General features: G+C 38.0%; 2 protein-coding genes across 2 annotated transcripts in view; one reads left to right on the top strand and one right to left on the bottom strand.

Annotated features, from left to right (window-relative positions):
- LOC582052 (low-density lipoprotein receptor-related protein 1) overlaps positions 1-27,779 on the top strand; it is a 131,025-nt gene that overhangs the window by 59,326 nt on the left and 43,920 nt on the right. The window contains exons 29-50 of the mRNA XM_030974056.1: positions 733-937; positions 1,396-1,563; positions 3,040-3,284; positions 3,733-3,855; positions 4,242-4,466; positions 5,105-5,282; positions 5,749-5,858; positions 6,411-6,565; positions 6,769-6,901; positions 7,302-7,430; positions 9,645-9,779; positions 10,530-10,664; positions 11,097-11,226; positions 11,522-11,806; positions 12,170-12,294; positions 12,529-12,657; positions 12,923-13,156; positions 13,527-13,704; positions 14,758-14,962; positions 15,438-15,630; positions 27,037-27,162; positions 27,545-27,670. Of these exons, the coding sequence (XP_030829916.1) occupies positions 733-937; positions 1,396-1,563; positions 3,040-3,284; positions 3,733-3,855; positions 4,242-4,466; positions 5,105-5,282; positions 5,749-5,858; positions 6,411-6,565; positions 6,769-6,901; positions 7,302-7,430; positions 9,645-9,779; positions 10,530-10,664; positions 11,097-11,226; positions 11,522-11,806; positions 12,170-12,294; positions 12,529-12,657; positions 12,923-13,156; positions 13,527-13,704; positions 14,758-14,962; positions 15,438-15,630; positions 27,037-27,162; positions 27,545-27,670 (3,672 nt within the window). The remainder of the gene's footprint in view (positions 1-732; positions 938-1,395; positions 1,564-3,039; positions 3,285-3,732; positions 3,856-4,241; positions 4,467-5,104; positions 5,283-5,748; positions 5,859-6,410; positions 6,566-6,768; positions 6,902-7,301; positions 7,431-9,644; positions 9,780-10,529; positions 10,665-11,096; positions 11,227-11,521; positions 11,807-12,169; positions 12,295-12,528; positions 12,658-12,922; positions 13,157-13,526; positions 13,705-14,757; positions 14,963-15,437; positions 15,631-27,036; positions 27,163-27,544; positions 27,671-27,779) is intronic.
- On the bottom strand, positions 25,096-26,853 carry LOC105446188. The gene has a single exon (XM_030974057.1). It carries the CDS (start codon positions 26,337-26,339, stop codon positions 25,422-25,424), a length of 918 nt encoding a protein of 305 aa, XP_030829917.1. The 5' UTR covers positions 26,340-26,853; the 3' UTR covers positions 25,096-25,421.

The raw sequence follows: 27,779 nt of genomic DNA on the forward strand, positions 1-27,779 counted from the left end.
CACTTAGACAAATATATCATTAGAGCTTTTCTGAAGGCTTATAGTAGTGGGTTCTCATAGGGAATATGACACCTTTCTGGTGTTTACCCAGTAACAGGTGTTGTCAATCGGAGTGGACTTCACTTTTATGACAAATAAGTCTTGTCGAATGCACTGTGCCCTGAACCTACTGCCATAAGGAATTCTTATAATTTTCCTCAACTTCGAGATATGAAGGCAAGCTGGAGTATTTTCTAGTGAGACAACGGGCTCCCTGCTTGAGAGACATGTGTACGCATTAACTGGTAATTCAACAAAATCTGGTGTCAATGAATTATGATGCAATACACATAGACACTGCCTACTATGTGGCTTTAAAGTTACTGTTCAACCTTTTCAATTGATCAAATTGTGCATAGTCTATCATGAAATGCTTGTAAAGACCATTTAGAGGTTTTGAATTAAACAATTTTGATTGTGCTCACATACAGGTACACTGTACCAAATATGATACATGGGATTTCAATGTCCTTTATTGAAGAAGTGAAAGCAATGTGATCTAAACCTTAAGCCATTGTCTAAAAAAAAAAAATTAAATGCCAAATCTTGAGCTACTTCTTGTACTCTTATTTGACATAAGAAATTAAGAGGTATAATCACTGAAACTGAAATAACCTCTGACAATGGTCAAAGAGGAGTCTTTATGTTGATTTGACAAAATATTTGATCTTTATTTTTGTCTGTATTTGTTAGGTCTAAGAAACATAGAGCCAGTGATTGAAGCTGGACTAGCCACCTGTGAAGGGCTAGCTGTTGATTGGATTGGAGGTAACCTGTACTGGGTTGAAAGTCATCTTGATCAGATCGAAGTAGCTAGATTAGATGGAGCTATGAGAACTACTGTGGTTGCATCTAACATGGAGAGCCCTCGGGCCATTGCTCTCGACCCCACTGAAGGGTGAGTGAGACATATATATATATATATATATATATATATATATATATATATATATGTAATACATGTAGGAGATGCTGTCAGATGCTATGTACATGTATGCATGGAGTTTTTGGGGAAAATGCATCGATTTATCTATAAAATATTTTGCAATCACAAATTCATTTCAGACTACTTCAGTGTGATTTCCATTCCTTGCGATTGTTGTAATATTAAAATGGATTATTTTTTTTAAATTGAAATTTGTCATACTTACTGCTGATGTTGTTGTAGGACTGTATATATTTGGAATGATGATTTATGAAGGAGTGAGAATATTACTTTCATTCTTTAGATGTAATATACATTTTATGGGCACTAATTCAGACATGGCTATACTAGACCAAGAAAACAGTTATTATATTACCTGTCTGTAAATATATTGCTACATTGTACAAGTATTACATGTTTTTGTTTTATAGGTTAATGTTTTGGACTGATTGGGAGAACCGTGCCCCACGTATAGAACGTGCGAGTATGAGTGGTGCCAATCGTAGTATCATTGTAAACATTACTCAGCTGGAAGGAGGCTGGCCTAATGGACTTACTATTGACTACTCAGAGAAGAGAATCTACTGGATAGATGCAAGGTTTGTTTACACTCCTGTTAACATCAATGCATGTAGTCTCAATAGCTTTGTCACTTTTAGTTGCAAAGTTTAGGTTTCAAATCACAGCCTGGTGCTATGTAATCAGATAATGCATTCATTCTGTAGTTGTCATTGTTCACACAAGTGTAGAAGATAAATGTACTTTTACATATTGGAAGGATTTCCTTGGATCTGTATTCATTGGCCCGTATTCTGAAGTCGTGTCTAACTCCTGTTTAACTAAACAGTTGTCTACATGTAAGTCCTGTCTAAGTCCCGTCTAACTTTAGACACAAAGTCGTGTCTAACTTTTTTGGTATTCTGAAGTTGTGTTTAAATAAAGTTAAACACAAAGTCCTGTCTAAGTCCTGTTTAACTTAAGACAACTGCGAGGGGTTGTTTAAGTCCTGTTTAAGGGCGTGATTCTTCTGCTTTTCAACGTGGAAGGTACACTCTACTATCTGACCCCGAACTTGCGGGGGAGAACGATGGTACTTGCATCCTCTAAACTTTCAAATTCGCTTTGCAGGATTTTTTCTTGTGTAGCCTAATCTTTTTTCTCGATAATATTAACTATTCTTATCTACTGATGACATCTTGGAAATTCCATAATCTATAATAAATTAACCATTCTGTTGGAAAAGTTTCTTTTCTGGTTCTTCCGAGCACTGAGGCACTGCTAAGTGATATTATTAGTGTGTTTGTCAATGCAATAGGTACGTTAAGCGTGTTACGTACACACAGTACATGTAGTCTAGTCATTACGTCACGATCACATCACCATGGTACCAGCACGCGCACAGCTAGCTGTGCGCGTTAATTTATTTATCCGGTGCGCGCACGCATGCGCATTCGATCTATCGTCAGAATTAACGCCTACTGGGCATGCGCAGAAGTCTTGACTACAAGTTAAACACGACCTGCGCAGAACTTAAACAGTTGTTTAGTTAAACACGACTTAGACAGGACTTACACAGTTGTTTAGTTAGACGAGACTTAGACACGACTTCAGAATACGAAATTTAGTTAGACAGGACTTAGACACGACCTCGCGTCTAAGTCGTGTCTAACTTAACAGTTGTTTAACTTTAGACATGGCTAAGTGAGACACGACTTCAAAATACGGGCCAATGTGTTCAATCCAATATATTTTCGACAGACATGGCGCATTATAAATGTTCACTGTTATTATTATTATTTAAGCTACAATGTAGTATGAGAGGAATTACATTTTTTTCATCTATGAAGTGGAACGAGATTTGTTATGACTTTTGATAAAATAATGTATATAAATTTAAGGCATGTTTATCATACAGTAGGTGATAAGGCATCTTGTCACCTTGTTTACCTTAAAATAGTCAAAGCATCAAATTATTAGGAATGATCAGAGTCCTATCAGCAAATTTTGTTATGAGAACTTTCTCCTATTTAAAGAGACAAAATATCAAAATGATGGTGTACATTTTTCAAACACAGGTCAGATGCCATCCATGCTGCCTTGTACAATGGATCTAATATCTTCACAGTCTTAAAGGGACACAACTCCCTCTATCATCCCTTTGCTATTACTGTGTTTGAGGGGCGTGTATTCTGGACTGACTGGCGTAGTAACACTGTTTACCAAGCTAACAAGTTTACTGGACAGAATGTAACAGCCATACAGAAGACAAGTACTCAGCCATTTGACATCCATGTCTATCACCCTTACAGACAGCAACAAAGTTAGTCTTTTTTATTTGATTTTGTATATTGCATATAAATGTGGTTACTTTCCTAACACACACATTGGTAATTTGTATAATGGAAGAGTTTCCTGTCACTTATTTCTCTAATTTCACATGCCTGTTTTGAAATATATGTGCTTGTAAAGTTAAAGCATGCACAAACTCATTGGGATCATTTAAAAAAAAAAAATCAATTGATGAGTATTTAATTGACAAAATGTAATATCATTATATTTTATAAATACTGTGGGAAGCGTTAGGCAGTCCCTTAGGAAAGGAATTCTTTATGTTGTAAAGGCTGTATCTACATGTAAGTACTATAGATCTTATCAGTGATGCATGTAATTTCTTTCTTTGTTTGTGTAACACAGAGGGAGACCAATGCTTATATTTGCCAGTATTACAATAATTTATAATAATATAATATTTATACTATTTGTTGTAGAACCGAACCCGTGTGGTATAAAGAATGGAGGATGCTCTGATCTCTGTTTACTGAATGGACATGGAATTGCCTGTGCTTGTCCCCATCTTAAGAAGCTACACACAGATAACAAGACCTGCATTAGTAAGTTAAATTCATGCTCATTGTTCATTAATGAATAAACAAAAAGAAGTGATGGACCTACTTTGGATAAAAAGCCATGTACAGTATTAAGAGATTAAACTGCTAGGAAATGTGTGTTTATTGAAAAAGGAAAGTTCTCCCAGGATCTATCATCCTACAGCATGGGAGGATGGGTGTGAATGTAAAGAATGATGATGATAAGGAAATCAAACACTTATTTATAATTTATTGGCATCAGTATGTAAAATTTATGCTCAAAGTTTTGCTTCTGGTTTTAATGAATTTTGAATAAATGTGCATGATAGTATCCCTAGCTACTTTGAGAAAATATAAAAGAGGACAACAAAAGTAATGTCTTCAACTTTAACTTTTTTTCTTTGCTATAGATGACACTGTCTTCTTTGTTATCTCACGTCCAACGGATATTCGTGGAGTGGATGTAGATGATGGATACTACAATGTGATTCCTGCCCTGACAATACCCAATGTAGCTAATGCATCATCCATTGATCATGATACCATTGAAAATAGGATTTACTGGACAGACTTACAGAGGAAAAGCATCAATCGAGCTTTTATCAATGGAACTGATATTGAAACAGTTATTGAAGGTATTCATTCTTTATAAATTTAGTCATGTAATGAAGCCATTGTAAAAGACGAGTTTCTTTCATTTACATTTTATTTCTGCCCTAGTAGTCATCAGTAAATTTAGAAGTAATGAAAATGTGAGTTATGTTGGAAACTTGCAGTGAAAACAAAGAGGGTTTGTCCCTTTTGCAGACGTAAAAACCTGAAGATTCATGAATTCAATGGTATATTGAAGAGATCTATTATTAGGAACATCCAACCAGATGGAAACTGGCTTTCAATAAATAATTTTTGAATGTTTAATTCCAGATATTTATTGTTTATACTAACTAAATATTTGTATATAGTTTAGTTATATTGATCACTTTCTTAAAATATGACTTTAAAACCTAATTATGGCTTGTACTATATCATCAATGAGATCCTAAGTAATAGTCAAAGAAAATGCTTATCAATTCTTTCCAAATGTACATGTAGGAGCTAATTCAGAAGAAAATTTATTTGTATAAGTTGTTCTTTTTGTAATGGATAACTTTTTCTTGTATCCAATTCGTATTATTATCAACGATGCATGAGGTTAGGATCTTCAGAAAATTAGCTTTCATTATGATTCACAGTTGTAAAGTTGATTTGAGCAATTGTTATTTTCTTGTTGTAGGTATCCCTTATGCATATAACCTAGCCATAGACTGGGTATCAAGGAACATGTACTGGACCAACTTGTCTCCAGATAAGAGCACTATTAACATCGCTAGACTTGATGGGAGCTTCCAGAATGAGATTGATAACCTCAACCTTACCAACCCCAAAAGCATTGTTATTGAACCAACGGTTGGGTAAGAATAACACTCTCTGTCTATGAGTACTCTCTGTCTATGTGAACCAACTGTTGGCTAAGAATAACACTCTCTGTCTATGTGTACTCTCTGTCTATGTGTACTTCATGGCTAGCTGTAGTGGCAAGAGTTCACCATTATCGGTCCAATGTCGTGATTCTGGTCAGCAGTTTGAAGACTGTTATTCAGGCACTTGATTCTTATGGAAAACTTGTAAACCTGTACATAATAAGTATTACAATGTTGAAAAGTAAATTATCTAGTGCATTTGATACACTCATGAGCCCGTGAAGCTACAATGTATGTTTGTTTCCATGATAATGTTCCTTGAGACAGGTCAAACCTTGCTAATAGTTTCACTTTGTAAGCAGGCCCTTTGAGATTCATTTTGGACAGATAATGTGCACTATGATTGAAGATCAGTTTAGTCTGCTATCATGTGTAACGATGTAATTATTTTGTTTAGGATAATGTACTGGATCAATGCTGGACCGATTCCATCTATTGAGAAGGCTCGAATGGATGGTACAAATCAGACGTCCATCGTCACAGGCCATGTTCTTAACAACCCTACAGGTAGGTTACATGATATACTCTCAGTGGTTTACATAAACACCCCCAGTGGTTTGCATAAACACTCTCAGTGGTTAACATAAACACCCCCTTGTCAGTGTTTTGTTTAACTATGTATGTTGTACACTAAACTTCTTCAAGGTACATACTCTCAGTGGTTTACATAAACACCCCCTCGTCTGTGTTTTTTTAAACTATACAGGCTGTACACTAAACTTCTTCAAGGTATCTTACTTTGAAGCCGATTCAGGATTAGCCAAAGTCACCATTAATTTTGTAAAAAATCTATCTATTAAATTGATCTGGATGTTTTCTTTCATTCTTGGGACAGCTTTGGACCAAAATCAGGCTGTCCAAAATACATGTTCATGCATGAATAGGAGTACCCTGTCAATGTGAGCCTCTTCATAAATGTCTGTATTACCTCTTTCCTTTCAAATAAAAGGGGTACACCCCTGTCATTTCAATTATGATTATCTTAGATCAGCCTGACTTTAACTCTTATGTCTGAAAAGTGTTATTGTGTATTGACTCTGTTTGTATCTTATATATCAGGCCTTGCTATTGATCGTAGCAAGCAGCGTTTGTACTGGACCGATGCTGGGCTCTTCAAGATTAAGACCAGTAACCTTGAGGGGGGTAATATTCAAGATTTCTTGTCACTTGATGAAGCCTCTCAACCATCTGCTATCACTGTCACTCCTGACAAGGTAAGTCTGCTATCACTGTCACTCCTGACAAGGTTAGTTTGTTCACTTTCTGAGAGTGCTATCATTGGTGGTATTATATCAGATAAATGTATGCAGTTGTCATCCTCTCCTCATATACATATGAGTTACTACATTTACATAGTTTATCAGTAATCAATTGCCCAGAAATTGACTTACAAATGCATTTTATACATCTTTTGCAGGTGTTCTGGGCAGACAACAATGATTTAGGAACAATCAAGTATGTACATAAGAATGATAGTGATCACATCAACATCCTTAGGAGAAAGACCCCAGGAGTAACAGAGATGTTTATGTACAATCCTACCTCACAGAGTAAGTTTACTATCTATTTGTATCTATTGCTCAATATCTCTATCTCCTTCTGTCACACTCTTTCTGTCTCTCTCCATTCGACTTCTTAGAAGTTTCCCCAAGAAAGTCTTTATTTTTTAGTTATAAAATCCACTGTGATACACTTGTCAATACTGTGTTTTGATTATATTTCTTTATTATTTTTTTGGACCTACCTCTAGATGTAAATGTCTTTTGTTTCTGGATTGTATCTGGTTATCTATTTGTGTACTGTAATCGTTCTCAAAAAAAAAACTTTGATGTACATATCAGCCTTTTTTTTGGTTATGATTTTTATGAATAATTTACAAATTATTATTTTTTTGTTTTTGTTTTCGGTGTCAATGATATTTACATAATGAATAATTGTCTTTATCTTTAGTTGGTGAGAATGCATGTAAGGATCAGAATGGAGGATGTCAGCAGCTATGTCTCCCTCTACCAGGCAATGATAGAAAGTGTGCATGTACCGCTGGTTACGTAACCTCACCAGACAGTACTACTTGTAATGGTAAGAACAATGATAGAAAGTGTGCATGTACCGCTGGTTACGTAACCTCACCAGACAGTACTACTTGTAATGGTAAGAACAATGATAGAAAGTGTGCATGTACCGCTGGTTACGTAACCTCACCAGACAGTACTACTTGTAATGGTAAGAACAATGATAGAAAGTGTGCATGTACCGCTGGTTACGTAACCTCACCAGACAGTACTACTTGTAATGGTAAGAACAATGATAGAAAGTGTGCATGTACCGCTGGTTACGTAACCTCACCAGACAGTACTACTTGTAATGGTAAGAACAATGATAGAAAGTGTGCATGTACCGCTGGTTACGTCACCTCAGCAGACAGTACTACTTGTAATGGTAAGAACAATGATAGAAAGTGTGCATGTACCGCTGGTTACGTAACCTCACCAGACAGTACTACTTATAATGGTAAGAACAATGATAGAAAGTGTGCATGTACCGCTGGTTACGTAACCTCACCAGACAGTACTACTTGTAATGGTAAGAACAATGATAGAAAGTGTGCATGTACCGCTGGTTACGTAACCTCAGCAGACAGTACTACTTGTAATGGTAAGAACAATGATAGAAAGTGTGCATGTACCGCTGGTTACGTCACCTCAGCAGACAGTACTACTTGTAATGGTAAGAACAATGATAGAAAGTGTGCATGTACCGCTGGTTACGTAACCTCACCAGACAGTACTACTTATAATGGTAAGAACAATGATAGAAAGTGTGCATGTACCGCTGGTTACGTAACCTCACCAGACAGTACTACTTGTAATGGTAAGAACAATGATAGAAAGTGTGCATGTACCGCTGGTTACGTAACCTCACCAGACAGTACTACTTATAATGGTAAGAACAATGATAGAAAGTGTGCATGTACCGCTGGTTACGTAACCTCACCAGACAGTACTACTTGTAATGGTAAGAACAATGATAGAAAGTGTGCATGTACCGCTGGTTACGTCACCTCAGCAAACAGTACTACTTGTAATGGTAAGAACAATGATAGAAAGTGTGCATGTACCGCTGGTTACATCACCTCACCAGACAGTACTACTTGTAATGGTAAGAACAATGATAGAAAGTGTGCATGTACCGCTGGTTACGTAACCTCACCAGACAGTACTACTTATAATGGTAAGAACAATGATAGAAAGTGTGCATGTACCGCTGGTTACGTAACCTCACCAGACAGTACTACTTGTAATGGTAAGAACAATGATAGAAAGTGTGCATGTACCGCTGGTTACGTCACCTCAGCAAACAGTACTACTTGTAATGGTAAGAACAATGATAAAAAGTGTGCATGTACCGCTGGTTACGTCACCTCAGCAGACAGTACTACTTGTAATGGTAAGAACAATGATAAAAAGTGTGCATGTACCGCTGGTTACGTCACCTCAGCAGACAGTATTACTTGTAATGGTAAGAACAATGATAAAAAGTGTGCATGTACCGCTGGTTACGTCACCTCAGCAGACAGTACTACTTGTAATGGTAAGAACAATGATAAAAAGTGTGCATGTACCGCTGGTTACGTCACCTCAGCAGACAGTATTACTTGTAATGGTAAGAACAATGATGAAAAGTGTGCATGTACCGCTGGTTACGTCACCTCAGCAGACAGTACTACTTATAATGGTAAGAACAATGATAGAAAGTGTGCATGTACCGCTGGTTACGTAACCTCACCAGACAGTACTACTTGTAATGGTAAGAACAATGATAAAAAGTGTGCATGTACCGCTGGTTACATCACCTCAGCAGACAGTACTACTTGTAATGGTAAGAACAATGATAGAAAGTGTGCATGTACCGCTGGTTATGTCACCTCAGCAGACAGTACTACTTGTAATGGTAAGAACAATGATAGAAAGTGTGCATGTACCGCTGGTTACATCACCTCAGCAGACAGTACTACTTGTAATGGTAAGAACAATGATAGAAAGTGTCTCGATCACTTCACGATGCCCCTATATTTTATGTTGAATTACCATTTATTATACAGGGCATCAAAATTACTGTCAGGCAAATAGATATTGATATACTGTAAACTATTTTGATAGTATTTCTTGTGTGAATGAGTTACTCTAGTATACAGATTAAGTTTCTATTTATTATGTAGCATCATGTATAAGCATGGAATACTGTATGTTGTTATAAGTTTGATGACAATAAGTTAACTTTGTTTGTTTGTAGGCGTAAGTGAGTTCCTTCTTTACTCAACTGATGAGACGATCCGAGGCATATCCCTAGAGCATCCATTAGATGATAAAGATATGTTGACTCCAATCACAGGCCATATGCTCTCAGTAGCTATTGACTTCCATGCAGGTGAGAAATACATTACTACAATGCAAAATACAGCAAGCAAAGGAGAAGATATTTGTGTCACCTCTGTGCAATAAACTAAAAGGTGTTTGTATGCATTTTGTAATGTATTTACTGCATATTCAAATATTACATATTAGTTAACGTTTGTGTTTTTATCAATTTCGCTTTCTAGTATTCATCAAACATTTTTGATTAATGACTTTCAAGATGTACACATGTATTATTTAGCAGAAAATATTTGCAAAATACAGCAAGCAAAGGAGAAGATATTTGTGTCACCTCTGTGCAATAAACTATAAGGTGTTTGTAAGCATTTTGTAATGTATTTACTGCATATTCAAATATTACATATTAGTTAACGTTTGTGTTTTTTTAAAATTAATTTCGCTTTCAAATAATGTTATTCTCCAAATATGACAAATACCATGTACATGTATGAAACGAGACTGATCATACAATCCACAGTGCACTTAACAATAAAGGAAACAAAAGAATGTGATACAGTTAGGAGTAATATACATGTATGAGTATTGCATAGTTTGCATAACAATATGATGATATGCTAGTAAAGGTAAAGGTAACTCTGCCAAAGCTGTTTAACAGTACCTGAAGTAGAGATTTAGAATTTCTGTCACTTTATTGTCTTTGGTTCTATTATTTATTTTGGAACATGAAATTTCACACATTTATTTCAAATATCTGCATCAAAAGTTTAATAAAGTCACCCAAATTCCTTTTCTTTTTTTGCAGCCGAGAATTTTATCTATTGGATTGATACAGCATTGTACACATTAAACCGAATCAAAAGAGATCATACAGAACGCCAAGTCTTACTCACAGCCACTAACAGCAGAATTGAAGGCATAGCAGTGGACTGGATTGCAGGTAATAAACATGTAACCAGATAAACCTGTTAACTCATGTTAAACTCGTTTAGTTGAACTAGTTTAGTAGAGGAAAAGCTATAGCAGTTGACTGGATTGCAGGTAATAAACATTTCACCAGATAAACCTTTTCGGTAGACTGGATCAAGGTAAAAGACTTAGTCAATTAAACCAGTTAGAACATAGCAATGTTCACTGGATCGCAGGTAAATACTTAGTCAATTAAACCAGTTAGAACATAGCAATGTTCAACCATCAGAATAGAAAGGAAAGCAAGTGAGTAGAAGCAAGTGAGTAGACTGTATCATCATTTGTAAGAAGTCTAAACTTTACTCTATTGATCATATTGATATTTAATGTGTTTGTTGTTTATCTTGGGTTATATGAACTGGACGGATCAGATTGATTCTAATGTGTTTGTTGTTTATCCTAGGTAATATGTACTGGACTGATCAGAGGAATGATGTGATTGAGGTGTCTAGGACTAATGGCTCCTTCAGATATGTTCTCATCTCAGAAGGAATAGACAAGCCTAGACCTATTGTTGTTCATCCAGTCAGAGGGTAAGATTGACAGCTATGTCCTAAACCTGCACTAAAGGCCTTTTGTATTAAACAAAAGGAAACATTGCAATGTATACAATAGCTTCATTTATACCTTTGCCTGAATATTAAAATGCCGAATGGCCTAAATCAGAATGTGTAATGCATTACATTGTCTACACTTTGTACGTAATATATGTACACACCTTAACTTTTATTTAATTGTCCAGAGTGTATGAAATGTAGTTGACTCTTGAGACCATATTTGATATACCACAGTGAGAACCTTTGTATGTTTTTTTAACTATCCATGCAGGTATCTGATTTGGGCTGATTGGGGAGTCGAGCCTAAGATAGAACGATCCCTTCTAAATGGAGAAAACAGGACAGTGATTATCAACAGCAGCAAAATCAACTGGCCAAATGGCTTGGTCATTGATTTCAATACAGATATGCTTTACTGGTGTGATGCTGGCCATAATAACATAGCAAGAGTAGATTTAAATGGGGGCAACTATAAAGTCATCCTGAGTGATGCTGCACACATCAATGATCCATTTGCTATCACAATGAGCCATCAGTACCTATACTTCACTGACAGGTCAGTCATCTAGCTTCTTCATGTCATGTTAATTAATCTTTTTATACAGTTTCAAATGATTCTAGTAAGTTTATAACTACTGGATCTTATATGATGGGCTTGTCCTTTTGAGAATTCAAACACTCTTTAAAATATTCCAGAGCTACATGTACAGAATGGAAGCATTACTAATTCTGATTAACTCATCAACAATCAAACTGAAGGGGTACTCCATAATGTTTGCAAAAAGGCATGAATGATGAAAGGCTCTGAAGCTCTAGTTAGCATATTGGTGTAGTCTTGCTGTCCAAGATATTACATATCTCTGCCCAAAGAGTGTTAGTTGTAACTAATTTCATGATTATGTTTGTTGATTGAATGTAGGACATCTGGCTCTGGATCTATCTATCGTTTGAACAAGGATGGAAACGATACCGTGGTGACGATGAAAGGTGGTATTGGAGTTGCAGTCAAAGATGTACATGTATACAGTACCAATAGACAACCAGATAAGTATCCTATCACTATCCCATCTTTATTGTTTTATCTGTCTATTGATGGGTAACTTGTCTTGTCAGAGAGCTGAAAATCATTTGTATAGTTCTGCAATATGTTACCTAATATCAAAGTGTTATGCTCTTAATTTGAAGCGCTGGTAAGATGTTTCTCCTGTCAATTTTGCCTGTCATCAAAATAATTGAAAGATTGAAATATGTATATTTACCCTTTTCCCCCCTTGATACGTAGTGACATGAACCCTTGCAGTATAAACAATGGCAATTGTTCCCAGATATGTTTCTATCTTGGGGGAACAAGAAGAACGTGTGCCTGTGCTCATGGAACAGTGGCTAACGATGGATTGAGCTGTGAAGGTAAGCTACTCAGTGTATGCTGTTACATGTACATGTATGCTATTAATAGGAATAATCATCTTGATCAATGCTCATTCTTACAAGGAGCCATGTACTTTTTTATAAATCTCAGGGAGCTGTTCCATTTTTATTGAGATTTTTATTTTTTAGGGCAAAGAAATATATTCAGAATGAGAGTAACCAAAGTTTATTAACAAGTCATTCAATATATTAGATGTTAAACTTATGAGCATTCTATGAATGGTTTTCCCTTGTGCTCTTTCAGAATATGATGCGTATATCCTGTATTCAGAAAGAAATGGAGTTAAGAGTATCAACTTATATAACACATCGGACAAGAACCAACCAATCCAGCCACTGTCTGATGCTGAGAATATCCGTAATGTGATTGGATTAGCAGTGGATTACATGGAGAAAAGAATCTTTTACACAGACATACAACTGGGTAATATACAAGTGGTCAATGTCAATGGAACTGGACGAAGAACAATTGTTGCTGGTAAGTCAATCCTTATATCAAGTATCTATTTGGGGATTTCAATTACTAGAAATTATAAAGAATTGGATGAAGAGCTAGGCAAATGTTTGTAGTAGTAGTAGTAGTAGTAGACTTTATTGGATAACTTGTTTAGCACAGGGCTAATCTACCACAAGGTCCATGCCCTATCATGCATGAGTTACATCTGATTGCTTGGCTGTAGGTACAGTACTTTGTATTGCACCAGAGTATAAGTATGTTTCACAACAAACGTGTCTTGATACTTTTAGCTGAGTAAATTATGGATAGTTTCAACATATACAATATAGATTTAAACTCATCAATAGAATATTTATCCGACATGTTGTTTATCTTTTACTATTTGCTACAGGTATTGGGTCAGCAGAAGGGATTGCTTATGACCCACTCATGAGACAGATTTACTGGACCAGCTACACAAACTCCTCTATCGGTCGTCTTATAATAGATGAACCAACTAAAGAGGAGGTTCTAGTTAGACTCACTGCTGGTGATCATCCCAGGGGCATTGCACTCGACTATTGTCATAGGTAAGACAAGAGTCAAATATCCTAGCATTATACAAGAGAGATAGATCTCCATTACAGACTAACTCATTGCACTCGACTATTGTCATAGGTAAGACGAGAGTCAAGTATCCTAGCATTAGACAAGAGAGATAGATCTCCATTACAGACTAACTCATTGCACTCGACTATTGTCATAGGTAAGACGAGAGTCAAGTATCCTAGCATTAGACAAGAGAGATAGATCTCCATTACAGACTAACTCATTGCACTCGACTATTGTCATAGGTAAGACGAGAGTCAAGTATCCTAGCATTAGACAAGAGAGATAGATCTTCATTACAGACTAACTCATTGTACTCGACTATTGTCATAGGTAAGACAAGAGTCAAGTATCCTAGCATTAGACAAGAGAGATATATAGATCTCCATTACAGACTAACTCATTGCACTCGACTATTGTCATAGGTAAGACGAGAGTCAAGTATCCTAGCATTAGACAAGAGAGATATATAGATCTCCATTACAGACTAACTCATTGCACTCGACTATTGTCATAGGTAAGACAAGAGTCAAATATCCTAGCATTAGACAAGAGAGATATATAGATCTCCATTACAGACTAACTCATTGCACTCGACTATTGTCATAGGTAAGACAAGAGTCAAATATCCTAGCATTAGACAAGAGAGATATATAGATCTCCATTACAGACTAACTCATTGCACTCGACTATTGTCATAGGTAAGACAAGAGTCAAATATCCTAGCATTAGACAAGAGAGATATATAGATCTCCATTACAGACTCAATAATGTAATTTATCTAAACCATTTGTATTCTTGCCAAGTTAATGAAATAATGTTTAATACAAATATGATTTTAAAGGTAAATCTGTAATGGCATTTTCTTATCATTTTATCAGGATAAATCAGGATTTATCAGGATCACTTCTGATATTGAGCAGTTTAAACCGCATAAATCTCACTTAAATGCAACTTATACTTCAGACCTATGTGAGAAGAGTGTATGTTATGTAGAGTAAATTGTGAATATAATGTTTGATATCTTATTGCAGCCTGATGTTTTGGACGAATTGGAATGAGGCATTTCCTCGCATCCAAAGGTCTTCTACGAGTGGTCAGAATGTGACAAACATTATCACTGATCAGATTCAGATGCCTAATGGAATCGGGATCGATCATAAATCACGTCTCCTCTTCTGGTCTGATGCTAAACAAGACAAAATTGAACGCTGTGATTATGATGGACAAAACAGAGTGGTATGAATGACTTCACCCTATATCTCACATGCTTTAATAGATGAAGCTTTGTAGCAATTTCACAGGTTCCCCCTTCATGAGAAAGGAACAACTTTTTATGCAACATAACATTATGTATGAATACAATCCTCCTCAATTTTATTTTGTGTTCATCCTCGACTGAATGTTCTCATTCCTATAATACAGAATCCTCCAGCTTACCTCATATACTACTTATTTCATCTTACAAGTTGGTACAGATAGTAGCATTATGTGAAGGATTTACTCAGTTATATAAAAGAACATCTAATTACTGATTACTTAAGAACAAGTTTACGATGCAGTTTCGAAAATCAAGATATTTTTCTGTAGGTTGCATAGTGATACATGAAGAATGGTATTTAATCCACTGTGTTACAGGTTCTTCTTATCACTGAGCCTGTTCATCCATTTGGTTTAGCTGTGTTTGATCCTTATTTAATCCACTGTGTTACAGGTTCTTCTTATCACTGAGCCTGTTCATCCCTTTGGATTGGCTGTTTTTGATGACTACTTATACTGGACTGATTGGGTTAGGCGAGCAGTATTAAGAGCTGATAAATACACTGCTGCAGAGGTCACTGTACTCAGAGCTAATATTCCTCAGCAACCTATGGGAATCGTTGTCATGGCAGCAGATGCAAATAACTGTAAGTATATTTGTAGATGAGTTTTAGAGCAACCTTTTTCTAATGCAAAAATTTTCGCAAACAGCAATTGGTCTAATCAGTGACTCTTAACGTTGATAGTGTACTGTATGGCGGTGTGACCAAAGTTCGCGCGTGACCAAAGTTCGCTTTCTCAAAAAATCGGTAAGATTTCGAAACTCTGATATCACCAATGGAAAGAGGGTCTTAAAATTACCCAGAAACGAAATTTTCTTTAGAATTGGTTGCGAAATTGTGAAAATATTGACAAAAGATCGGCAAATTTTGCAGTTATTTGCGTCCGTTCCGAAAAATTATCAACTTACCGATAAGGGTCTGGAAATCTTCATTTTGAGATCAGAAATCCTGAAAATTGTAAGTAAAGAGTGGTACGAACTGATTGTACGATATCTTGCCTTGCAAATTATGATATTACCTTATTTTTGATGGATCACATTTTTTGATAAATCAACTGTAAACCACCGTGCGTGAAGTTAGGTCTCATTGTTTTTATGACTTTTTTAGATGCAGCGCGCGCGCACGATCGGACATCAAATTTTTAGATCGCGATATCTCCGAAATCCTTCGACGGTAAATTTTTCTAGTTGAACCAATCTGTAGTAAAAAACTTTGCCGTCCATTTGGTAATAATTGAAATAAATAAAGTTGTGTAGAATATGAGAAATCATAGATCGAATATCACATTTTGTAATATGTTCTAAAATGTCCGCGAACTTTGGTCACCCCTTCATACATATTATGCCTTTTCAAAGTAAAGGAGTTGAGACTGGAGTTTAGACTGGAAACGTGCACTTGTAGCCCCTATTCATAAGGCAGGAGATAAATGCTGCCCAGGTAACTACAGACCTATATCGCTGACGTGTATCTGCAGTAAGGTGATGGAACATATTATGCTTAGCCACATTTCTAAACATCTTGCAGCTAACAACATACTCATTGATGAACAGCATGGTTTCAGACAGAATCTTTCGACAACAACACAACTTGTCACAGCTACCGATGATTGGTCATCCTCTCTTCAATCTAGAGGCCAAACTGATATCGTCTTTCTCGACTTCCAAAAAGCGTTTGATCGCGTACCACATCCACACCTTAGATCCAAACTACATTACTACGGAATCAGGGGAGACTCTCTCCGCTGGACTATGTCACTCCTAGCGAATAGACATCAAGCTGTCGTCGTCAATGGTGCTCGCTCAGCATGGATGCCTGTTACTTCAGGAGTACCGCAGGGTTCTGTCATCGGCCCCGTACTTTTCCTGCTGTACATCAATGACATCAAACTCAACATCAAGTCCACAATGCGTCTATTTGCAGATGACAGTGTCATCTACCGGCGTATCGACTCTCCCTCAGACACTCATATACTGCAAGAAGATCTCCATGTTCTTGCAGACTGGTCTACTAAATGGCTGATGGGATTCAACATCAAGAAGTGTGCTTCATTGTCAATCACAAACAAGAAGCACCCCATCACAGTGGACTACACCCTACTAAATGAGTCAATTCCTCGAGTAAAACAATACAAGTATCTTGGTGTCACGATTACCCATGACCTTAAATGGAACACCCAATGCAAACTCACCACCCAGAAAGCCAATAGAACCCTTGGCCCCCTACGCAGAACTCTATCACCGTGCACCAAGAACATCAAATCCAAAGCCTACACAATGCTTGTTCGTCCCCAACTTGAGTATGGCAGTGAAGCTTGGAACCCTCGGACTCTGACATCAATACAAAGTCTTGAGAAAGTACAGCGAGCTGCCGCCCGTTTTGTATACCAAGACTACCGGAGAGTAACATCAGTCACAGCACTTGTCAACAAACTGGGATGGGATACCCTTCACAATCGCAGGCTTCTTGCACAGTCCACTTTGTTTTACAAGATGCACCATCATCAACTCAACATGCCTTTTCCCACTCACATTATCCCAGCTACATATCTGGGCAGAAATGATCACCCTCTGAAGTATGCAGTACCCCCAGCTTCCATTGATAGCTTCAAGTACTCCTTCTATCCTCGCACCATCTGGACGTGGAACCACCTATCAGCTGCTGCGATAATATCTCCAACAGTGACCATCTTCCAGGAGGCTGCTCTACCCATCATCAGAGCGTTGCCTCCTCCTGTTGGGTCCAAGCTACTGTAGACTCCACGTCTTGGTTTTTACTTGCACGTCCACCGTTTTATTGTAAATAATAGACATCATTCACTGTTTTGAATTACTTCATGCACTGTCACTATGCCAGCACGTTGCACGGACATCCCAGTTTAGCTGTATGATAGCTGCCATCGGGATTATCTCTACAAGTAACAAGTAACAAGTAACAAGCCTTTATTCACGGCTAACAAAAATAACAAACAACCAAATTTGCGTTTATGTCGTGGCTTTATTAACATTTTGAGATGGACGCTTATTTTGCACATTTTGATTTTCTGGGTGTCATAACAAAATAACACAGATATATTGAATCATAAAAAATGTTTACAAATGCTAGGCCCCCCACCTATGAAATCGAGTGATGCCTAGGCTAAACTTATATACATTAAGTCATTATATCAGCCCCCCGCCTCTAAAATCGAGTGATGCCTAAAGTTATAGAATATAGATGTACATATATACCAGCCTCTCCGCCTGTAAGATCGGATGATGCCTAAGATTAAAGCGTGACACCCTGAGTTTGAAAATGTGTAGGTACAACTAGGTCCCCCCGCATTCAAATCGAATGGGGGCCGGAAAACTAAGAATTGACATGCGAACAAATTCGACTGAATATACATTGGCAACCCCCTCGCATGTAAAAATTGAGTGGGGTCGAAAATTATCGGATGACAATTATTGATCAATAAACTTATCAGTACCATGTGATTAGTGATTTGGAGGCATAATTTGACAGATTTAATCTATTAATTCCGCCATTTTGGCCTAGTAGTACAGTCGGTCGTCTGCGCTGCACTCGATCACTGGCACAACAATGCTACAAATTCACAAGGGAGTCGGGCTAACTCGCCCCACGGGACATCTCGCCCCAGCGAGATATCCCGACATGATTTATCGATCGAGAGATACCAGTAGTCTGCTAATTAACGGCCAGGATGAAAGAATGTGAACAAATATCAGCCATATATCGTCTAAAATGTACAATGAGCACAAACATATACACATTGGTATCTCTCGATCGATGAATCGTGTCGGAACATTTCGACCCAGTCTTTGATGCTGGGGCGAGATGTCCCGTGGGGCGAGTTAGCTGCTAGTTGTATTACAAAATTGGTAAAATGTAGCGACCATTTCTTCGCACACATATGGTATCCTCCATCGCTCAAACCATTTTTTAACATGTAAACCTATGGGGTAACCATGGAGACTGACCTATTTTTTTAATAACCATGGTTATTAAAAATATTGAAATGTTTTAAGCATGGTTACCGAGAATTTTACAGGAACAGTTGAAGTTTATGAATGCAATTTCGACCAATCAGATGGCTGGATTACTTAAGTGAGGTATATAACATATTATAACCGTATCTCCCCTGACAGCAAGGAATAGAAGATACTATAGAAAATGAAAGGAAACTAAAAGAGACAAAGGGGGAGAGAGAGAGAGAGAGAGAGCAAAGAGAGAGGGAAAAGTAAAGCAAACAGAGAGGAGAGAAGTACATATTTATCAGCGATACATTTTCTTGAAATCAAAATTACAGTGTATATTTAGACCTGTACCATAACAGGATTCGACATGACCACACAATCCCAATATATATATATCCCATTCAAGGTTACAAATATTCATAACACTGACCTATACCAAAAGATTAAATTTATGGCCACCCAATTCCAATAATCTTATGTTGTTATCTGATGTATCACTTTATAGTTTTATAATTTTACCTTATTTTGTATTATTGATCGACTTATACTCTTATTCTATCATGATTGTATTCTGTTTTGTATATTTTATTGGAATTGAATAAACTGAACTTGAACTTGAACTTAAATTCCAATGAAATATATATATAACCCATTAAAGATACAGGTTACAAATATCTATAATACTGACCTATACCCATGATATCGGAAGAACAGTTCCATAACAAAAGAACATCGTTATTTTGCAATTATAAACACGTGCGTGTTAACAATATAATAAGCGGGGGAAATATTAAGGAAGAAAAGAAGCAAGAAGAGGCGGAAGCAGTAGAATTTAGTATTCAGTTTAATATAAAACCACTCAACCGCATATTATGCTCCAGCCTCCTCTCCCCTCTTACCCTTTCAATCATTTAAATCCCACACTGGCGGAGGTGACACCCAAGCGCAGCAAGCCAGGTCGACAAGGAAGTCTCGACCACCCCCGTGCGCAAGGACTCGGGGAGTGCGTCCCAGTAACGATGAAATGCGTTAATTGCAGAGCCGTGCATCCGTTGAGTCCGCGCCCGGAGATGAACGAACCTCACCTCATCAGTTCGACGAGCATTCACCAATATGGCACGCCCGACAGTGCCGCATTCAATAACACGGAACAAAGACTTAACAACATAAGAGATCAAGCAATATTTTCGGCGGGATTCAAGGGATTGCCAATTCAGAAGTTGGAGCCTATTCTCGTAAGACATTTGTTGGCGTCTTTGCCTAAGGGCAACTCTAGTAGCTCGACGTTGTATCGTTTCAATTTTATTCGAAAGTAATTTTGTGTGTAAATGCCAAACTGGTTGTCCATATTCAAGTATGGGTATAACAAGAGACTTAAAAATAGAAAAGATGGTGTGAGGAGCCAGTGACCTGGTGACTGATGAACCGAGATAGGACAGGCCCTCCTTCAGGTCAGTGATAAACCTGTCCAAACCCTCATCGGAGAGATGCAATCCGTCCGGCCTATATAAAGCTCTATCCTTATGCCTTATGTCGGGGTGTGGAATGGCCTTTCCCCCATTCCTGCCGACCAAGGCGCGAGCGTATCGGTTCGTGGCCCTCCTTCTATCGTCTAATTTTCCCTGCTCTTCCGGCCTACAGCATTTATATTCTACCCGTTCTAGGATGTCAGACCATATTATTGTCGTCTCAGTGTTCGATGTGATTAATCTGTTCACCGCATTCGCCATCGCCCTCTTCGAACATCCCTCTATGTCATTCGTGCCCACGTGTAACACTAAAACGGTCGGCTTCGTCAGGCCACTGGTAATCGACTCTAGCCATGCGTTTGTTTGGTCCAAGCGAAGGCCCCGCTTTCCAGCCCAATGGATGACCGTCCCCAAACCCATATCGGTGCAGCCAGTCCGCTCCGCCCTGCGATGGGCCCAGAAAATGATAGAGTCGCCTACCATCCATATTTGTTCTGTGGACAAAATAAGAAAAGAGGACTGGGCAGCATTTTGTATTCCAAAGAACATGCGTTAATGTGAACTTGAAATCCCATTGTGTTTTCTTGCTCTTGTTCTGCATGTATGTTTGTTGTCTGCTTGACTTCGTTTTCATTTTCATGTTGTAGCACCATTATTATTATTATTGCTATTATTATTATTAGCTTATTTAACCTCTCGAGGCGAGGGACTTATTCCTCTGTGTGTTGTACATATATTCATTCCTGTGTATGCGGCCTCACCCTTAAATTATTGGCCCCGGACACGTTAACCTCATCATTCACTCTGTTATATTTTGTACGTATACCTGGCGAATCAAATCAAATCAAATCAACCCCCACGGTACTTTGCAACATTGCTCATATTTAAATAACCATATCAAGCCTTATATATCTGCGATGCGCGGAGGAAGCCCATCGACCCATGTGCTGTATTTGGGCGTCCGAGCAGCCCGCCATAGCAGCGGTTGTAGCCGCACCTATACGAAAAGAATGGGAGGAAAACTTCGCCGCCAACATATCTCTGTATGACATGCATCTCTTTATCATGGCACTGAACTTCTGCCTGGTGAGAGGAAGTGAACCATATGAGCAAAAGAAAGCCTCCCCACTTCCGGGCGCATTTTCAAATATCTAAGGACCGCCTTTACGGGACAACTACCCGCCTCAATTTCGTGTATTGAAATGGTGCAACCGTTTCCCCTCGGATCAGTTTTTGATTCCCTTAAAGAGAGCTTCACCCGGCGATGTGGTGCACTGCCGGTGACTGCCACGTCCGTGAAACGCAGCATTCGATCCCGCCTATGCCGTGATACCACTGTGAATTCACTAATTCGTAAAAAACCATAAAATGCCAAACAAAATGCGGCAGAGTATAATAACACTTCATAATAGACCGTGGGCCGAGCGCGATTTTCCTTCCAGTTCGTTGCATAGATTCCGGTACAAGATTTAGATAACGTTAATAAAAAGATAAAAATACACAAATCCCAAATCAGCTTATTCCTGCGAATGAGTCCTTGTCGTTCCTATAAAACATAAGTTTAATTGACAAGTTATTTGAGAAATGTGCGTGAACGAGACCGCCAACTCTCCGTTCGTACACGTGTATTAACTCACCGTGCGACGAGAGTGAAACAGCACATTCTCCGTCTCCGTCGTACGAAGAAATTATGTAATCCATTCGAATATTTCCCAAAGCCAATCACATTTGCTGATGTAAATAATATGATTTTGCAAATATTAACTGCGAAAACTAATGAAAACCTCGTCAGGGTGAAAATATTTCGAAAATGAGGGGTCATAGCTACCATGAAACAGACGAGAAATAGCGCGTTGCCAATTTGATATTATTGTAAGGATCGTATGCAATTCTCTTGAATGTACACTGATCTGTGTAGAGATCAGTGGCTCCGTACTGACAAGACTCGAGTAAGTTTTGTGTAATTAAAACTTTTGATGAAAACATTTCTTGTATTAGCGATGCAATGGTAGTTTAAGAATAGGCATACAGAATTAGAGTCCCTAAATATTCATTGTAATTATAAAAAAAGATATATGTCTTTTTTATTTCCAGTCCTGTAGTAGTTTTTACATGTTTTCAAATGTTTGAATTTTTTTAGAAGTTTTAGATTTTTTTTTTTTTTTTTTTCGAGGGGGGGGGGGGGGGGGACACGCTTAATAAGGTATACGGGATGTGGGTGACTTTTCTTTCCTGGAGGAAGAAATATGACAATGTTTATTCAAAATTACACTGCATTCACTGGCTTAAAAATTGATAACAGATACATGCTGAGGTATATATGTGAAGTGTACAGAATGATAATGTATAATTTTATGTCGTCTGGATTTTGAAATCATGTGATGTTATTATAGTTATACAGAATGTTTTCATACATGTTTGGTTTACAGAAATTTTATTTGTCAGGACTTATACATTTTTGACTAAACAAATGGTAACAAGGTTTTATATCCTTTTCCATGTTTTCCCCTCTTCCTGTCAGATCTGTATACCAGAAGCCGATACTTACAAGAAACACTCAATAATATTGTTTAATAAGTAAAATACACAGATTTAAGAGCATTATTTTCTGTTAGTTTTGTTATGTTTTGATGAACTAAATGCCCATCTACATGTATGTGCGAAGAACCATTTACTGGATGAGAATGTGAAATGAAAGATAAATGTCGGTATGTGAAGGCTTCCACTTAACCAAAAATAAATGAATATAAATAAATATATTTATAAAGGTTTACGGGGATCCGGGACGGGAATCATGTGCCGCCGGAATGCGTGATTTTTTCACAAAAAAATCACTTGACAAGGGTTAGGGTTTTGTAGGCCTAATTCAGATCGGATATTTTAGCTCATTTTTTCGCTGGAGTATACAAAAAAAACACTTTTAAATAATGGCCCCTGTTCTGCCTAAATGACCATTAATATAGGTACGGGTTAGTTGTCGGCCTTATACATTTTGTCAGGACTTATGACATTTTTGACTGAACAAATGGTGACAAGGTGTCAGTTGTTAGCGGCACACCCCAGTCGGAACCAAAATGTGAGTACTCCCACCCCATGGCATAATTTGTTAACCAAAAATAAAATATTTTATAAACGAAGAAACCAATGAATTTATTAAAGATGAACATGAATAAATGATTGAAGAAATAAATTGTCACATGTCACCAAAAAACGTTTTAGTTCTACTCATTTTGTTTTTCTTTTTACTTTCCTGAAATGGAATATGGATCACTTCCGAAACACTTCAATGAATATACACTTCAATAAATTTATCATTTGGCAGCTGTGGATCCAAGGGGGGGGGGGGGGGGGAGGCATCGAAGAAATTCACTGACGAGCAAGCCGAAAACATCAAGAATAAACCCGACATAAAAGGTCCTTGGCCTTTTCAGGTGTTTAATGAATTTTCCCGGCCCATCCCCTTTGGAGGAGGATTTTTTTCTTCTTCAAATGAATGTCTAATATATACAAGTATATTTATATATTTTGGGTTAAGTGGAAGCTTTTGCATACTGACATTTATCTTCCATTTCACATTCTCATCCAGTAAATGGTTCTTCACACATTCATGTAGATGGACATTCCGTTCATCAAAACATAACAAACTATAATAACATCACATGATTTCAAAATCCAGACGACATAAAATTATACATCATCATTCTGTACACTTCACATATAATACCTCAGCATGTATTTGTTATCAATTTTTAAGCCAGTGAATGCAGTGTAATTTTGAATAAACATTGTCATTTTTCTTTCTCCAGGAAAGAAAAGTCACCCACATCCCGTATACCTTATTAAGCGTGTCCCCCCCCCCCAAAAAAAAATCAAACATTTGAAAACATGTAAAAACTACTACAAGACTGGAAATACAAAAAGACATATATCTTTTTTTATAATTACAATGAATATTTAGGGACTCTAATTCTGTACGCCTATTCTCAAACTACCATTGCATTGCTAATACAAGAAATGTTTTCATCAAAAGTTTTAATTACACAAAACTTACTCGAGTCTTGTCAGTACGGAGCCACTGATCTCTACACAGATCAGTGTACATTCAAGAGAATTGCATACGATCCTTACAATAATATCAAATTGGCAACGCGCTATTTCTCGTCTGTTTCATGGTAGCTATGACCCCTCATTTTCGAAATATTTTCACCCTGACGAGGTTTTCATTAGTTTTGGCAGTTCATATTTGCAAAATCATATTATTCACATCAGCAAATGTGATTGGCTTTGGGAAATATTCGAATGGATTACATAATTTCTTCGTACGACGGAGACGGAGAATGTGCTGTTTCACTCTCGTCACACGGTGAGTTTATACACGTGTACGAACGGAGAGTTGGCGGTCTCGTTCACGCACATTTCTCTTAAATAACTTGTCAATGAAACTTATGTTTTATACGAACGACAAGGATTCATTCGCAGGAATAAGCTGATTTGGGACTTGTGTATTTTTATCCTAATTTCTGGTTACCAAAAACTATGTACCACAAAGTCAGTCCAAAAAAAGAAAACTAAGCCCTAAAATCGCGCTCGGCCCACGGTCTATAAGTGCTAACACAAACATGTTCCAAATCGGTCAACATTTGGTTCAAAACGGGTATTGTGATAGGATGCCTAGCGTCTCTCCTTGATGTGCGGCGCTTGCATCCCTCGACTAATCTTGCAATCACAAAATTCTGTGTCACGTCTCTTTCTCCAGCGGATCGCAGATAAAATGATAATCCAGATATAAAGTAATCATCCAAATAATGTACAATATTCTGTGACTCCGCTACTTTGCGGGTGCAAAATTCCAAAAAAGTGCTAAAACATTCAAAAGTAGAACAAGAAACGGAACAGCCCATTGGCAAACAACGGTCAAAATAGTAAAGCCCATCTACGCACATCCCGAGCAGACCACCATCAACCACAATTCAGCATCCACGCTTGCCCAAGATCGCCCGGGCAGTCGCGCTTGCTTTAGCCTAAACTGTATGTCATACTCTCTCCACCCAAGGCCCCCAAATGCTCTAGAAGCGTGTCTAATCAAATCCATATATTTGATGAGCTCTCTGCTTCGCTCGCTGTGCTTCTCCAAATAAATATACACGAACACCAGGAAGACGGATGTCCAATGCTCCACCGAAAATATGCCTTTATTCTTTGCCCGAGGTTGGAATTGCAACCCGAGCCCAGATTCAGACTGCCGCAGACTAAATACGGCTTCACCTAGCTCTTGGGATGCCCCACTATCACTCCGTGCATAAGCATTCTGTTTGAGAAGCAAGGCTAAATCAATAAATTCACTCCTCCAAATTCTCTCCTTGAGCGACATTGCCACTTCGGAACCCAACGGATCAGCCGCGCTCATAAACGGCACCGGTGACCCCACCACGGAAGGGGGTACTGGCGGCGCAGTCCGCTCCGCCATATTACCCTCGCATGAAGCCTGCCCAACCGATTGAGCCTGCAATGAAATCTCCGATTGCTCCCTCTCAGAGGGCACCGACTCTCGCGCGATAATCTCCCGCCATGATATGGCCGCGCGCCTACCAGTACTGGTATCAGGTACATCATTGCCACTAGCTATGTTAGGGTTGCACTCACCGCCCTGATCGTCGGCGCCGCTGGGGCCCACTCCGACAGGCGTTGACGTTGCCTTCGCCCTTGCCCTCGGACTTTTCCTCGCCTGACTTGGGGGTAATGCTGCATCCGCTCTCGGATTCTCCGCCTGACTTGGAGGTAACGTTGCCCTGGGCGCCGTCTCACCACCCCTCTTCCTCCCGGCCACGGATTTCTTCTTCGCTTTTGGCATGATCGCCAACGTACTCCTGCCAGTAGAGATGCGAACAAGGCCACTAACACTAACAGTTCAAGTTGATAATGATATGGACTCTCCTTTCTAATCAGGCCCAACGACAAAGGCCAGCCCAAAACCCGAGTATAATCCCGCTGGTCGCTCACGAGAAGAAATAATTCAGCGTTAGATATCCAACTAATTATTCCAGTGCAGTGCTAACGTTAGTATTAATCCAAATCCTCTAATAATGTTTTGGACTCCGTAAATTTTTCTTCTTGTCCATTCAAAATGAAAGCCATAACTAGAATGATAGCACCTTCGTGCTATTTTTAATTTGCTGGCAGTATTTTCCGCGCTTGCTTGATAAGCGTACATACGCTTGTACATTTCCTTCCAATGTAATACAAAGTATTACATTTCCTAGCGCGTGAATTTCCCTCAAAAATGTAAACAACCTCTTGACCTACATTTTGTCAGCCTGTCAATAAACCATTTTAAATCGTTGTCTACTCTTTAAATTTTAGTATATGTATATGTATACTAATACAGGTGCATGTAGATACCACATACTTGTTATACATATTGTAGGATGGCTTATTCTAGCGCAAATTTCACTACATTTATGTCACAGGGGTAATTCCATTGTTTAAGTCGTCACCATTATGATTAAGGATAGTTGTATTAACTATATGTTGTTTTCTGTTCTGATCAGGTTTCCAATGGCCTTGTCTTCATGATAATGGTGGATGTGAAGATACATGTCAGACTAATGTAACAGGTCACGTCCTATGCAGCTGCCCAGAAGGAAAGAGAGTAGAAGATGGATCTCGTTGCATTGGTAAAAATAATCTTATTTCCTTCTTTATACATCCTCCTTCTCAAACATAAACTTTTTAAACATTTTTCTCCTTCGCTTTGAAGTGAAGCTTTTAACAAACAAACATTGTTTTGATTATTATAAATATATTCTAATGTACAAAATATTTTTGACATATCAGAGGTATTTGATGGAAGGATCATACAGTAAATTGCACTGAATGACGATTTTACAAAATTGACTACACTTTGAATAGGCAAATACTCAAAACTTATCTGTGAATGATGAGTTCAAACCTTCAATTTTGATATGTTCTATGAGATATATGTATTCCGATATAAGAGTTAGAAGGCTTTTCCAACTGTTCTTGATTTGACCTTTGACCTCTGACCTCTCCTTTTAGATTTGATCACAAATTGTCAAGTTGGAGACTTCACCTGCAGTGATGGAACATGTACAAGATATGAAGACACTTGTGATGGCAAGAATCAGTGTTCAGATGGCTCAGATGAAGATCCTCGCTACTGCAGTAAGTCATTTGGTACTGTGCGCACAAATTAATAGACTATATACAATTGTATTTATGTCAACAAACCATCCCTTTGTTACCCAGACTAAATCAGCATTGACTTCATAGG

Source organism: Strongylocentrotus purpuratus, unplaced genomic scaffold (genome assembly GCF_000002235.5).
Source record: "Strongylocentrotus purpuratus isolate Spur 01 unplaced genomic scaffold, Spur_5.0 spur5_scaffold_7, whole genome shotgun sequence".
In the NCBI taxonomy this organism is placed as follows: domain Eukaryota; kingdom Metazoa; phylum Echinodermata; class Echinoidea; order Camarodonta; family Strongylocentrotidae; genus Strongylocentrotus; species Strongylocentrotus purpuratus.